This window comes from Caloenas nicobarica, chromosome 1, assembly GCF_036013445.1.
Source record: "Caloenas nicobarica isolate bCalNic1 chromosome 1, bCalNic1.hap1, whole genome shotgun sequence".
NCBI lineage: Eukaryota > Metazoa > Chordata > Aves > Columbiformes > Columbidae > Caloenas > Caloenas nicobarica.
Window position 1 is genome coordinate 53,293,255 of NC_088245.1, and position 15,460 is coordinate 53,308,714.

The window sequence follows — 15,460 nt, forward strand, 5'->3', positions numbered from 1 at the left end:
TTTTAAGAGAAGCAGTAATTTGTCAGTATCCTGCTACCCTTTCAGAACTTCTCAGAGAGTTTGGGATAGTCTTAAGATGCTACACAATTCCAGAATCCTTTGCAAGTCCTTGAGAGTTTTGGGCACCTGGTGTGCTCCCTGAGCAAGGAAATTGTCATGTCTGCTCTGCAGCTTCTGATGAATCTAAGAAACAGTGTTCGTGTATTAACAGGAAAATGCTGATGACTGAAAGTAAGTGCATATTTCATTGAGCACTTTTCCTTCACTTCTTCGTCTTCTTTTCAGTCCTGGTTGTATGGGAAGTATTGCACTGAATAATGTACATGAAGGTTTTCGTGGACCTCTGTGGTCCTGAAGATACAGGACAGAGGTGTTTAATCCACCACTTGCAGTTCCTAACACCTGTCGAAAGAAATTTCAGCTCCCTCAGTGTTCTTTCTTGGATGCTTTCAGTTATATCCTGCCAGAGGAAGATAGCTGCCACTTAGTAGTGGGTTGCTGCTACTGTGAATATCTGGTCTGTTCCCTATCTGCTCCTGAGAAATAGGATGGTTAATGAAGGTCTTCATTATCTTTTCCCTCTCCTCTTCCATTCCTGCCCCAACTCCTTTTCTGACTCAGTGTTCTGGGGGCAACACCCTGCAGTTCTCCTCTAGTGGCACAAAGAGCTGCATGGACTTGCTAGATGCATGGCTGGGCACCACTGATATGAATTAAGTAGGATTTGAGGCATCAAATTAGGAAACCACACTGGATGCCTGAAGTAGTCCTTCTTTATATTTTTCTCTTTTTTTCGTGTGAGCAGAGCCTTGGTACTGACATCCTTAGTAAATGACTTCAGTGGGAATTTACTCAGGCTCTGCAAAGCTGACTCCTGATAACTCGTTACAGATTTCTGAGTTTATTCTATTCAACACCATGTAGCTTTCTTTTGAGAAGAAAGTAAGTCTGTGTTTCTTGGTTCTTGGGTTTGTTTATTTGTTTGTTTGTTTTTTGAGAGGGTGGTGTTAGGAAAGCTTTTTATTTTCTCCTGATGAGAATGCGATGTATTCATATTTTTATTTCTCATTAACTTCCTAAATGTACCAAACACATCATGGCTTTACATGTGTTGTAAACAATGACTTGATAACAGATTATGACCTTGAATAGGAACAACTTCAACATTGGAATTTTTGGGAAAAATATTTATTTATGTTTACTGCTTCTTCTATTGTGATTCTGGGAGGAGCTTAACCCCACTTAACTACTGTCCTATGGTACATATGTTTTACTTTGCCAACTTTGGCTTTAACAGGTTTTCAGTCTTTATTCTAAAAATTTTTTTTCATTATTTGCTTTGCTGTGATTCATGGGGTAGGTGAAAAAAATGAAAAACATTAAAATCTTTCTTCAAGCCTGTCTTTTGTTTAAACCATTTGAATGATAAGTAAAGCCAGCATAGAAGTGAAACCATAAAAGTTGAGTTGTAAAACTTTTCAAACTTTTAAATTGAAAATGTTCTGAAATGTGACATTTTATCATCCCTTATAATATTTTAGTTTATTTTTTGGTGTACATTTTCTGAGAATGAGTTATTTCCTACATTTCCAAAAATAAACATAGATTTTTGTTTAAATTTGGGTGTCTAAAAAGTACATGTTAATTTCCCATTCTCATGTGGTTATGTTTTCAGATTTCTCTGCCTCATGGCTTTTTTGGGCTGATTTTTTTTAATGTCACTCAGAGATTTAGGATATTTAGTGTAAACAGCAATATCTGAAAATGTGGCCATACTTGTAATCAAGTATAACTGAGATTTATTTTTTATTTTTTAATGACAATTTTATTTAATTTCGTAGAAATCTTCCAAGTATATAAAGCCCCATATCCTTCACAAGGCAGGCCATCTTAATAAAATTAATGTGTTTTTTTTTTTGTATGAATGCAATGAGATGAGCCACAATTTTGTTGGTTGGTTTGGTGTGGGGTTGTTTTTGGTTTTTTTTTTAAATTTTTCTTCAGACTGATTTAAATCTATATAAAATTTCAGAGTCTCTGTGATAAATAAGTGAATTCTTTGAACTTAAAGCTTTCTCCAGTCACATGGAATTCAGTGTGGAAGGGACCTTTGGAGGTTATCTGTGCCAACCCCTTGCGCAGTGCTGACCCAACTGCAAAATAAGATCAGGTTGCTCAGGGTAGGTTTGGAAAATAAGAAGGAAATTCAGCAATCACTGTAAATTTCTGAAGCTTAAGGCAGATATTTATACACTCCAATTTCACCTATATTTTGTCACATTACTAGACAATTATAAGAGAAGTTACTTTGTAATTTAGAATTGTGGCAATGCAATTCAAGCTTTTGGTTGTAAACCAAACCTTCCTTTACTGTTACTGTCAGCTCTGAATTATTTTTCCCTAATAGGACTCATCAAAGATATATAACTGTAATTGCCTTGTAGTAGCTGATAGGAATGTATTGATTAGTGAAAGGAATACTACCCTGGGATAACAAAAATCTTAACATAGGAGCTGGCATGTGCAGACCGCATGGAGAGTTTAAAATATATATGCACAGACTCAATGAACATACTTTTGCATCTGAATTTCAGTGTGCATGTGGAGTTGAATGAGAAACTAACAGCCTATTGCATTGTATAAAGCAAACTCAGGAGAGTAGAGGGCTGAGAAACTTCATCCTGATCTTTGGTCTTTTGAGAGTGTCTCTGGTTATATAGTTATATACAGTCAATTGTATGATGGGAGCAAGATCTCAAATCGTCTGATAAACACAGTTAGAAGATGTGGAATATCCAGATGTTGGTTTATGACTGCATTTGGTCTATCCAAAAGTTATGGTTTAAAAAATCAAGCCCTCTGAGCCTAACCAGTCTTTGAAGCAGTAAGAATGGAGGATGAAAAGGAAGCTCAAAGATTGTCCATTATTTTTCCTTCTAAGTTATTCTCTAAAAATTGATTTCTACATAAATTAATAAGAACTGTACACTTGACACAAATACCTGCCACTTATGCATGGGTCTGTTATTCATGAATATATATCCAGTAAGTCCAGGATGCATTTGTCTGGTTTATCTGAAAGTTGATTCATGCATATATAGTGAAATGTATCCAAAATGTATAAAAAATTTTGTAAACTCACAGATCAGCTACAATAACGCATGTGGCATGGTAGGTCTAAAATGTGATAGAAATGGGCCTGCCAATTGCATTATTCTGAGCCTTTAAGGTCTGCAACATTGGATGTGGCTGTGTCTCCCCTATAAATACAGTTGAAAAAGGTATATATTTTTCACAGAATGAATAATTCTGATTATTTTACTAGAGAGATCACTTTCAGTGTTTAGTGGTCGAAATCCTTCCTGTATAAAATATACCTTATACACCTATATACCTTAACACAGATTTATGGTCTGTGATTAGTGGGGCAAGAGTAGGTAGTTACAGTGATTCCTTCTGATTTCAGTGTATGTAATATTTCAGTGATTATGTTATGAAAGCAGAGTAGAAATTGTTGGGGTTTTGGTGCTTTTTAATCACAAAAATTAGGTTTAAAATTCAAAGTTACATAGAAGGAAAATCAGTTGCTCTCTTCCCCCATAAGAAATTTTAAAATATAATTAAAATTACTCAGGGTATGACCATGTTAGCACTTGCACCTAATTGTTCATAGCAGTGCTATTTTTATTTTCTGTTTTAATGTGAGTCTCTCAGTTGTTTCCATCTGCATTGTGTTGGCTTGGTTCTCTATGTGCTTTTGGTGTCTGCAAACTAAATTCCTTTCAGCTATAATTAAACTGACAGCTTACTCTTAAATCTAATGCCTTGACCCCCTGTGTGAACCACATTATCATGTGGTTAACCAAGGGTTGTCTAATACATGCACTCCATCAGAAGGCTCTGGAAACTTCAAGAACTCTTGTAACTCCCCGACGTGATTCATTTGCTGTATAAAGATCCAAATGCATATGTCCTCTCCAATTTGTCCTCAGCTGCCAATCATCTTCTACTACTAAACTGTGATCAGTCTGTTTGCTGATGTTCTTCCTCTACTTCTGTTGAAGTCCTTTCTCTGTTTTACCTACCCTAGCATTTGTTGCAGCTTCTCTTGATGAGCCTCCCTTTTCTTTTTTCCTTTTTTTCTTCCTTTTAAAATTCTTCAAATATTCTCAGTATTTTGGTTTCTTTCTGCTATCAAGCAGAAAATTCATAAAGGGTGCAATAAGGTCCTGAGGAAGTGGCTTTGTTCTTGAACATGTGTTGGAAGAAGGCCAGCATTTCTTGGGAACAGTGTTACATGGTGGCAGCCTCAGGACATTGAAAGCATACCATCTGCTGGCAGGTGTAAGAGTGATAAACGCCAGATTAAAAAGAAAGGAGAATGCTTTTCTAAAGGCAAGAACACACAAATCAAAGTAAATTGGAACAGTATGGCATATGTGTCTATCATGAAGACCTGCAAGAAGTCTTTATTTGGGAAACCCACAATAAACCTGCAGTTGTTTGAAGTTTCATTCCCTTTTTCTCAGTTGATGACCCAGGAACACCCTGAGAAGCCAGGTTCCCTTCAGGGTTTTTCCAGGGTCCCCATTGTTGGCTCCCACAGAAAATCCAGGTGAGGACATGGCCCAGGATTCCCTTTTCTCCTGCTCCTCACCGTTGCAAGTATCAATGCATCCCCTTCTGGCACACCTTACCAGCATTTCTGATCCAGCCCAGGTTAGCATACTGCTTTTCTATATTTATCTCTGAGCTGAGGGTGGGGAAAGGATGCGTGTGGTTCCAATGGAATAATGGCATTGATCTCCGAACTGCCAGAAAGCAATTTACATCACCAGTCTGACTGCAAGAACAGTTGTACCTTTTAAAGATTCTCCTGGGGCTGTGAGCTGTGGGAGAAAACATCCAAATAGCAACTGCCTGCATCAGGAACTGCCCACGTGTTCCCTGCCTTTTCTGTGGTCTTGCTCATAGCCCAGGTTTGATACTTGTGCCATTTCAGGATAATGCAGTCCAGGTTTTCAAAATAAGCATGCTGCATGGTCCACTCCGCTCCCCGAATGCAGCAGCTTAGAGGGAGAAGAGGTTATAATAGTGCCCTGAGCATTCAACCTATGTATTCTATTGCTGCTCCACAACCACTTACATATATGGCTTCCCACATCACCGTAATGACTACAGAAGGAGATTTTCTGTCTGTGTTTGAACACAAGGTGCTAAGGCAGCAACAGTTGTCTGCGCAGAGTTTTCCCTACCTCTTGCTGCACACGCACACCAGCTTGAGTGAAAAATTGCACCACTCTCACTCTGCCACTGGCTGTGAGCAGTGGTAGTGTATGCTGTGCCATTCAGACCATAAACTTGATCTGCATGTGCAGAACATTGGAGTTAATTTCTTGATCGAGGTTCACCGAAGAGAATCCCCTGGGGCAGGAAGTATGCCCCATGAGATGTTGATGATCGTGACGCAGGAAAGGTTCAGTGACAATCTGAATTGTTTTCTTTGGTCTTGAAGAACGGGCATGGAGAGACCTTGGTCACTGGCCACCTGCTGCATACTGAAAAGTTACGATTAAACTGAGCAAGTGGCAGATGGCCTTGGATGTTTTAGTTGTCCCTTTGCTGACTCTGAACTTGGCCATCCAAAACTGGTTAAGCACAGGTGGAACCTGGGTGGAGACACTCCACAGAGTGATGACCACTTTCTGAGTGAAAATTACTCCCACAACCTTGTGAGAGGATCGAGGAGGCAAGGCAGTGGCTCCTCCCTGCAGGCAGTCCCACATTTAAAGGTATCTGTGGACAGTGGACAACATCAAATCAGATAATCCTGAGTAACTATACCTGACCTAAATATATTGGAGATGTGAGAAAATTTTCGCTATCACTTCAAGCTATTAACTACTTCTCTTGCACCTAATTAATTACTAAGTGGATAGTAGCCGTAGACAACCTTTACCTTGCCTCCAGTTCAGACACTTTAAAAATCAGATCAAGACGTACCTGAAATCTCAGTAATGAAGCTATTGCCTATGAAAGCAACACAGCAGTAGCTGATAATTCATGCTGAAATACCAATGTTTGGTGCCAGCTTTGCTGCTTAGCACATCTGCTGAAAAAGTGAAAATTAGGAAAACTAAATTCTGCATGAACATTCCGAATATGATCAAGGCCAGCTAATCTTAGCGAAGCTATGTAATTTTCCCAGTAGATCTTAGCAGCAAGAAGTGTTAGCACAAGGATTGCTTGTGACTTGGTGGTGGTAGTAGGAGTTGGTTTTAACGAATTAGGTACAGGTGTCTTAGCTCTTTGTTCCCTCGTGTATGACCTGTTTTCAAATTATACTCTGTAACAGCTAGATTTTCCTTTTTTTCATAAATTCCACTTTCACAAGTTCCATCTTCCTACTTTGGAAAGCAGACCAGATTTAAGAATATGTAAAGCTAATCCATGAGAGTATTGAGACCAAAATGATGAGAATTTTAAATGATGGCACACTTAACAGTGGAAGTTTGTCAACCACAGGTACTGCCGACAAAGTTCACATCCATAAGGTCCACAGCAAACTCCTAAGTAAAATATCTTAACTTCCAGTAGATGAACCAAAAGCACCTTGATTCCCACTTGCTGAGATAGAAGGCTTCCAATCATTAGTACAATAAAAGAATTTCCAGAAATTAACCCCTAATTATGTATAATGTTATGTCTGCTGTGCTTCTTCAGTCATACTAGAAAAAACAATTTCTGATCCTTTGAGTGACTTCCATTGGGTAGATATCATCTATTACTAACACAGTCCTTTTAGGTAAGAAAAAAAAAAATCTGAGCTTTGAGACCTGTTGGATCTTTTTTTTTCTCATTTGCTGAACCCAGTATCTCATAGCATAAGCTTCTCCCCATACACAAACTGAGGTTTTGAGATTTACATGAGAAGCTTCATAGTTGAAGAATGAAACTGGGTGATATTATTTGCTTTACTTAGCACTGTTTTTAGGAAACAAACAACAGTGATTCTGTCCCTGGTAATTCAGTTAGCACAAGATATCACAGGGATGGTAATTAGCTGAGAGTTTCTAGTTCTTGACCTCTTACTGAATGAGCTCACTGGAGAATAATTTCCCCTAAGGGTGGGAATAACCAGATAGAAAAATAGATTAACCTGGCATTGTAAAGGCAGCATGATACTGGATCAATGGTTAGCCTGATCTGTACTGTAGAAGTGCCTAGAGCAGGACCAAATCTGGCAATTAATGGCAGCTATTGGCATCAATACCAACAATTCAAAATGACATTAAGTAAGAGGGGAGAGAAAGTCAACGATAAAGGAGACTACAATTGCAGCAGAAGTATTTTCAGTCATTTTAATAGAGCATTATTTGCAAAGCTATTAATAATTAAAAATATACTGTTATCCTCCATCTCCTTCCAGTCATTCTTCTCTCAGTTTAGGAAGCATATTCAAAGTCTTCGCTGTGTGGAATTATTCACTGTATTTAATCCCTATCTATCGACCATCTGATTAACATTGAGAGCACAAAGTTGAAGGAGGGAACAATGCAATAATCTACTGACTGTGTCCATGTGACAGAGTTAATTCCTCTTATGAAATCCACTCAAATGTTTTTTCTACTGAAGAGCTTTTCTTTGATTTGTGTTTTTCTAAAGAAATGATGTGTGAAGTGATGCCAACGATAAACGAGGACACCCCGATGAGTCAACGGGGGTCCCAAAGCAGCGGCTCGGACTCGGATTCTCACTTTGAGCAGCTGATGGTGAACATGCTGGATGAAAGGGACCGTCTCCTTGATACTCTTCGGGAGACACAGGAAAGCTTGTCACTTGCACAGCAACGCCTACAGGATGTCATCTACGACAGAGATTCCCTCCAGCGACAGCTTAACTCAGCACTGCCTCAGGTATGTAGTTGATAAAGAATTTTTTTTTTCAGGTTCACCAATTTTCTACTTTATGGTACCTACTTTTACCTTAGTCAGTATCTATACCTTGAGGCCCAAATTCTGCTCCCATTGAGGTCACCTGCAGAACTCCTGTCAATTAAACAGTACCTATTTTGACCGCTGGGGTACCTGTCTTCAAAGTAACAAGTATGAGTAATGCTGTTGACTTCAAGGAGAGCAAGATGAAGACCTGTAGCTACTGGTTCTTTTGGCTGTTGCTCTAGCATTTAAAACAGATGAGGGATCATTTAAATTAAAGATCTAATGGTTTCTAAATAGCATTACAACAAACAAAACTAGCTTGTGTAGGTCAAATAAGGAACTACGCACAAAACCAAAACCAAATGATATCTTAGTATATTTATTCATTTTTAAAATAATTATATACATTTAATTAAAGTTACTTTGGTCTTCTTTTTAGGAACTGAGGAATACATTACTTCACTTAAAATAATAATATAATATTATATTTCAGAAATATATATCAATATAGCATTATTTTTCAGTATACTAGGATTAAAAGCAAAGAAACATCATAGCTGGGGATGTATATCTGGCCAGAGGTTTGAAATATACCATGAGTCAAAACACAGTTTTTCTCCATGTTATTTTCTTTGCATCTCCCAACTGTCACTTGCAACAGAATTTGATTGTAAATGTGAGTGCCAGGGCATACTTACCTGGGCAAAGTTGTGTACCTGTTAGTTGCTAGAGAGAAAGACAGATTCGGCTGTGTGAATGGAATAAAGAGATGGTAAGGATGAATCAAATCAGTGAGAAAGTACTTAAAGACAGAAAAGGAAAAAGGCACCCACGGGAGTAGGGAACAGAAGCAGTTGCATAGGGCTAACCCTGGCAGGTTATAGGAATACCTTGGGACAGGGCTGAAAAAGAGAGGCAGTAATCATTTGAAGAATAGCAGCATTAGCTCCAGGCAATAAGAATGACTACATTTCACTTGGGTCAAACGCAAAGGAGTAGTAATGATCTTGATATACACTAGAACCAAGTTTGGTGTTGTGATTTTTTTTACCTCTAATTTGTGGGCAGTTGAGCTTTACCGCTGGTGTTTCTTCATAGAAGAGTGTAAAAGAGAAAGTGAAAGACAGCATAGACCCTTCATTCAAAGATTTATTGCTAGAAATCTGAAGAAGAGAGGAGGTTCTGTATCTGTGAAACCTCATTTGGTGTGCCGCTTAGTACAGAGGCATTCCTCATAGCCCATAGTGAGGTATTTCTGATGAGCAGGTTTCTAAGCCTTAATGTTTCTGTGTTTCATGTAGGCAAAACTCCTGCTAAAATGCAGGAGACTAGCTAAGGAAAGTAATATTCAGCATAAATGTGATAAAGAGCCTAAAAGAAACAGAAATTCTAAGGAGCTGGATCATGATGTGATTTTAATATTTACTACTTCTAGTAAACATTGATGTTGTGTGTTTTTCAATGATAGCTGTACAACCTCTAAAAGTAATTGATTTGTCAGGACAACACTTTACATTACCATGTACCATTAAGAATGTGTATTTCAGGCAGCATTCATCCATCCGTCGAAGTAGAGATGTGGGTTTCCTGTATGAGAAACTGTGAGACATACTGCTTAAACTTCAAAGCAGAACTCGACTTTTTTTCCCCATCAATTAGCTAGTTTAGATCTTCGTGTAAGTAATTCAGTTCTGTAGAAATCTATTTTTATAAGTACAGAACACTGGCCTAGTAATAGAACATTCTAGTAATACAGCCTTCCAAGAACTAACTTCCATATGACTGCCATATTATTTAACTTCCTTTCTGAACTTGAGATATTCTACATAGCACTTTTATAATTTTATTTTTTGTTTACAGTTTTATGAATGGCAAGCTTGCATTGCTAGCTGCCTGACATAGCCCTATGACAAAATGCTTCCCTGTGGAGACGAAGAATTCTGTGTTCACTTGATTTTTAAGAGAAGAATACATAAATATACAGTAACTATACAATGATTATTATTTAGTTATAATGTAACATCTAGTGAGTCTTGCTTTGTCAAAATTTAATTTTTTAGCTCTTGATTTCTTGAGTGGTTTTCAAAATTCAATTATTTCTTAGTATTTACATAATGATTTGCATGTAGGAAGTGTGTATTGACACAGTTACATTCCAAAGCATTTTTTTGTTAGGACACTGTTTTTGTTTATTGTCTTAAACAGTTAAAAATAGGAACTGGAAAAGTCATTGCATTTTTCATAAATAGAATCCAAACAAAAAGTACCTGCAGGAAAACTGGAGTAATGAATGAGCCATTGAAAAATCTTGTCTGATTGGAAATAGGAAATAATTAATAACACTAAATATGGAGCTTGAGATATTAATTAACGCTGTTACAGCTACAGCTGTTAATGCTGTAACCAAAATCCGAAGTATCACTGTAGATGGCTCTAAGTTTTTATACGGATCTATACTACAACAGAACAGTGTAGAGTTCACTGTCTTTCAAATTTGAGTTACAGAAATATAGTTGTTTTGCAATTGCTGTCACTGAAGTAATTTTGTTTCCATTAGATTAGCAGTCTTAACTTTATGAAGATCTACGTTTAACTGAACAGCTATGTTTGAAGAAGGAGGGAAAAAGTGAGCAGGCAGTTGCAGACCAGTTACACTACATGTAACAACAGAGAAGTTTTATAAACTTATTTTGGAGGAAAAAATTATAAGAAGTCAAAAAGTTAACTTAAGAATATGACAAGGGTTTACAGTAGACAGTGACAGGATGGAAGGAGGCTAGTAGTAGCAGTTGATCAAGAATGTGGTTTGGGATCAGTTTTTGATAATTTGAGCACAAGAAGTAGGAGCATGCTAGTGGAAATTTTAGACAACACAAAATTGCATTGAATAGTCATCTAAGGGAATGATTATAATACACAAGAACAAGAGTAACAGAGGTGGGATAATATTGCATGGTACAAAGATGAAGGCCATGTATCTATCAGTTAACTAACAAAAATTTATGCTCTGACCTTTTAGGTAGCGGTACTAGAGAAGGAAAACATATATTACAGAATGCTTGTAGGCAGCCAATGGGATGTGGGTGTAAAAAAGACTGATGTCATTCTGAAATGTATTATGTAAGAGATTTGTATTAGAAATAGATAAGTGCTAATGCAGTTAAACCAAAAGGTGGTTTGAACCCTATTGTCTGGATTTTGGCTCAGTAGTGACTGGGAGGCAACCTCAGGTTGGAAGAGATTCAGAAAAAGCCTCCTAGAGCAAAGAGGCAATAACACCTTCTGCATGAAAAGACTAATTGAAGTTTTCTTACTTCTGGGGAAAATGGAGTTGAGAGGGAATATGAGTGATTTAATACGTTTTCTTGGAGAGGAAGGAAGATTGAGTGACTAAGTAAAGATGAAAGAAATGGTTTAAGCCAAAAATAATGTTAATAGAGGAAGGAATTAACATAAAGTACTATGAATAAAGATATATCACTCATTGGAAGAATGTCTTGAATTATCAAGGAATGACATTCAGAATCCATCTTTCTTAGACAAAGACAGGGTTAAAACCTCAAACTGTTTCCAAGATGAGCCTGTTGTGAAAGACGTTCTATATCATAATACCTTTGGTTACTCTCTGAACTTGACTCAGAACACCCCTCCCTCTTCTGATTTCAGACTTTACTGTAGAGAGATTCCACTTTGTGTGGGATCATTCACACAAAGGATAAAACATGAGTCTGAGTATTTTTACTAAAACTATTAGAATTATGTGATAGTACAGTTAAGTTGAAAAGTGTTCTGTGCATAATAGGTCTTCTGATATTACTAATCTAGTTCACAAGTGGTCTTATTTATTCTTCCCAAAGCTGCCTGTTAGCAGCAGAAGCCTCTAAAGAAAGTGTATTTGGGTTTGCACTGCATGTTCCTTTACGACAAGAATTTATTGTATTTAGGTCACGACTCTTGAGTCCAGCAAAAAAAATAATAATTGCTAAATACAATACAAACTTTACTGTAATGCAGAAGCATAGGATCTAAATACTCAACAGTATGTTTTTGTTTTATTGGAGTAAAATTAGGTCTTCTGTAGCATAAAAAAGTGCTCTACTAAAAAGATTAATAGCTGTAGTTAGAAAGTGTAACTCCTGTTTTGAGTGGTAGAAAGAAGAAAATGTTCAGTTACAACTTTCTCAAGAAAATTTCACCATAATCTTCTCTAAGCTAAATTGTCTAGAAAATGTCACCTATATTAATCGCCTGAAACACTGAAAAACACTGACACTGAAAAAATACTATTTATGTCATTGCAAGACTTATAATGAATCATAAGAATCATAAGAGTTATAATAATTATAAATGTGCTCTGATAATGCTGAACTAGGCTTGTTTTGTAGCTGTTTATTATTTCTTTTAGTCTTTTAAAAGTAAGTTTCAAGATACGGAAGATGCTGAGGTATTATTTATAAGAAGATGTTCGTAGGTCATCACCCTTTAGTCAAATATGTGTGTTTTGTTTATTAGTAATGTACTCACTCAGTGATTTACTTAGAAACTAATCTAATAGTCACAGAATCACAGAACGGTTGAAGTTGGAAGGGACTTCTGAAATAGTTTATACTGAGAAGGGCTGTTGGAACTCAAGTGGTCCAAACCCCCTGCAAAGTAGTACTAGTGGTACCAGCTGTCCAGGCTTAGGAAGAGAGTGATACTGAAATACATACTAATCTATTTTTGAAACAGCATCCTCCTCTGAGAAATTGTACAGTAATAATGAACAACTCTGTTAATGGTAGCTAGCAAACAAATGAGCAGCTTTTCATTTGATGAAATAGTTAAAAAAATTTACAACTTTATGAAAGACCTTTTAATATTATATGTACAACAGACCAATTGTCTTGCCTGTTTCTATACTAGCCTCTTCAGAATTTTATTTAAAGTATCTTTACCATCACTATTTAAAGTATCTTTACTATGGATCTCCACAACAGACAGGGAAACATCCAGTACTAAAGAATTAAAGTCACCCTTCTTTGTGGTCTTGATAAGGAACACGGAGAAGAAACGGCTTCAGTTTCTTAACCTATTTGTATTTAATTTTTTTCTTTCCAGCAACTTTGAGTGTATTGTGATTCCTGTGAATCTCTCTGATGGAGATCCAAACACCTAGTACTAATTAAGTATAAATTCTTGAAGATGTTGCAAGAAATTTTTTTTCTCTCTGATAAATATTATCATCAGCACTATTTGAAAATCTGTTCTTTCTAGATATGGATAGTAGCATTGTTTGGGATGTGGGACTGCAATGCTAAAAAGAATCTTTTGATATCCCCTCTTACCTCATAGATTTTGGCTAAACTCTAATTCTTAGCTACAGTAACTCAGTAATAAAAACAGTAATAGAAATATACTGGCAATCATTAAGGTTTTATTTCATCCAATAAGATACCACTTATTTAGAAATGCTTACTGGAGGCATGATAGAAAGAAAAATCCAAAGAGGGAAATGTAATGACCTTGTTTTATTGAACCAGTTTATGTAATTTGATCAATATTAAGCTTTAATAGGATTGTGATTAGAGAATTTTGTTGATAGCCTTGCAGTTTCTTCCAATACTGATGAATAATGAATGTTTTACTGCCAGGGACAGGAAAGGTATAGGAAGACAACAGTAAGTCAGCAGGGCCTTATCCTGAGGTAGTATTTTCTGTTTAAATGTGTGTGCATATAGTGCATAGACACAAAATGGTGACATAGATACATGTAGTGACATACACCAAAAATAAAATAGCCCACCAGAAAAAAAATAAACGCATTTAAAAATAATTTAACAGAAATTTTGTCCAAATGATTGGACACTTGCTAAGCAATTTCAGGTGTTTCTTGTTTGGGTCCCACAGTATTGTTCTTGTGATGAAGATTGAATGATGGCTTTTCTCCCCATTTTCTTTCTGGCTATGCTAAATAAAATAGGGCATTAATGGCGTCCTGTATATTTGAATGAATAATCAGTACTTTTTTTGAAGGACTAAAAACATTCTCTTGTATGGAGGGCTTTTTTAATATTCCAAGATAAAACATTTTTTCTCACATTTCTACAAAATAATTTTAAAAGAATTCTGAGAAGTGAAACAGGGATCCTATCCCATGTGTCTGAGGTGGAAGTTCCCAGTTTTCTGTCTCAGAAGTCCAGTTTGACATTCAGTATTCATGTCTAAAGTTAAAGCTTAATTCAGTGCTTGTTGCTATCTCCAGATTTCCACTGTCTTAGAGAACAGTTGTTCAGGCTACTAAAAAAAAGTCTTCATTTTCAGGTGTTCTGAACTCATGCAGTTCCCACTAAAGTCAGTGCAAGTAGCAAACCCTTGTGACTGCCTAAACCAGTTTAGGTGCTAAATATGGACATAAATATTTTCGTAAATAATTTGGAATGATGCTTTTTGCTAGTTAACTGTTTACCTCAATATATGAATATTAATGGAAGCATATTGATATGTATGCAAAAGACTAGAAATTAAACATAATTTTTGAATTAATTATAAGAGAGTAAATATAAAGGTAAGTACATTTTGTTACAGGATTTAAGTGTATGATGGAGAGACAACACCTGGAATTCCAAGGAAATGACATTATTAAGTCACAATGGTTTAAGGGCAACACAATTGTGAAATATTAGTTGTGTCCAACCTTAGAAACATTTAGGAAAGATTTAAGTGTTATCTTTCTCAGGTACTTAAAGAACATGTATACATGGCTGTTCTTTTTCTACATAAAAGTGAACAAAAGCTGTTTGCATAGTATTAAATACCAATTTAATTAAGGTTGATGACTCCTAACTAATATTATCCGTCAAAAAACAGACTGTCACCGGTATAAGTAGGACAATGCTTTAGCTGGCTCTAGACTCTCTTTTTTAAACTGGCAGCATATTCCTAACAGAACACAATCATGGGTATAATTGTGTGTACAAGTAATTGAATTGTTTTCAAGTATGAATTTATTTCCTCACTCTTGTGAAGTCCTCTGTATAAGGAGGAGATTTTCTCTGAAAAGCTGTGGACTTTGTAATAAATACTTGATGACTGACAAAGACTAATATGACAGTCCAGCAGGAGAAAAAGCTGGGATATGAGAAAAAAGACACAAACATAAATATTTAGAGGAGGAGGAGCATGTGGTGAATGCCTGAAGCCAGTAACAAGACTATGTACTCCCATTTCAGTCTATCTCTTCTTCATAAACATTGCTATCAATTATTTTAGCTTGAGCCAGGCACGTAAACTGCTGCATTAACTATTGATGGCTCATTATCTGAATGCTTATAAAGACACATGACTGAATATGAGATAAAAATACAGTAATGCTGGTCAAGAGAATAGAGCAGAGGTGGTTATCCAAGTCCTTACAAATTAAGTTGTTGCCATGAAAACTGTAGACACTAGATTTCATAACAGCAATAGTCATGTTTTTTTCCTAGTTTTGTAACAGCTGTAGTCATAACAGTTATAGTTATGCTTGATAGTAAGAGGCA

The 15,460-nt window shown here is 36.4% G+C and overlaps 1 protein-coding gene across 3 annotated transcripts in view; it reads left to right on the plus strand.

The window, feature by feature from the left end:
• Positions 1–7,667: 7,667 nt before the first annotated feature.
• Positions 7,668–15,460, plus strand: part of PPFIA2 (PTPRF interacting protein alpha 2) — a 315,886-nt gene continuing 308,093 nt past the window's right edge. For all 3 annotated transcript variants that reach the window (XM_065626973.1, XM_065626972.1, XM_065626971.1), the window contains exon 1: positions 7,668–7,916. In XM_065626973.1, coding sequence (XP_065483045.1) covers positions 7,668–7,916 — 249 coding nt within the window. The remainder of the gene's footprint in view (positions 7,917–15,460) is intronic.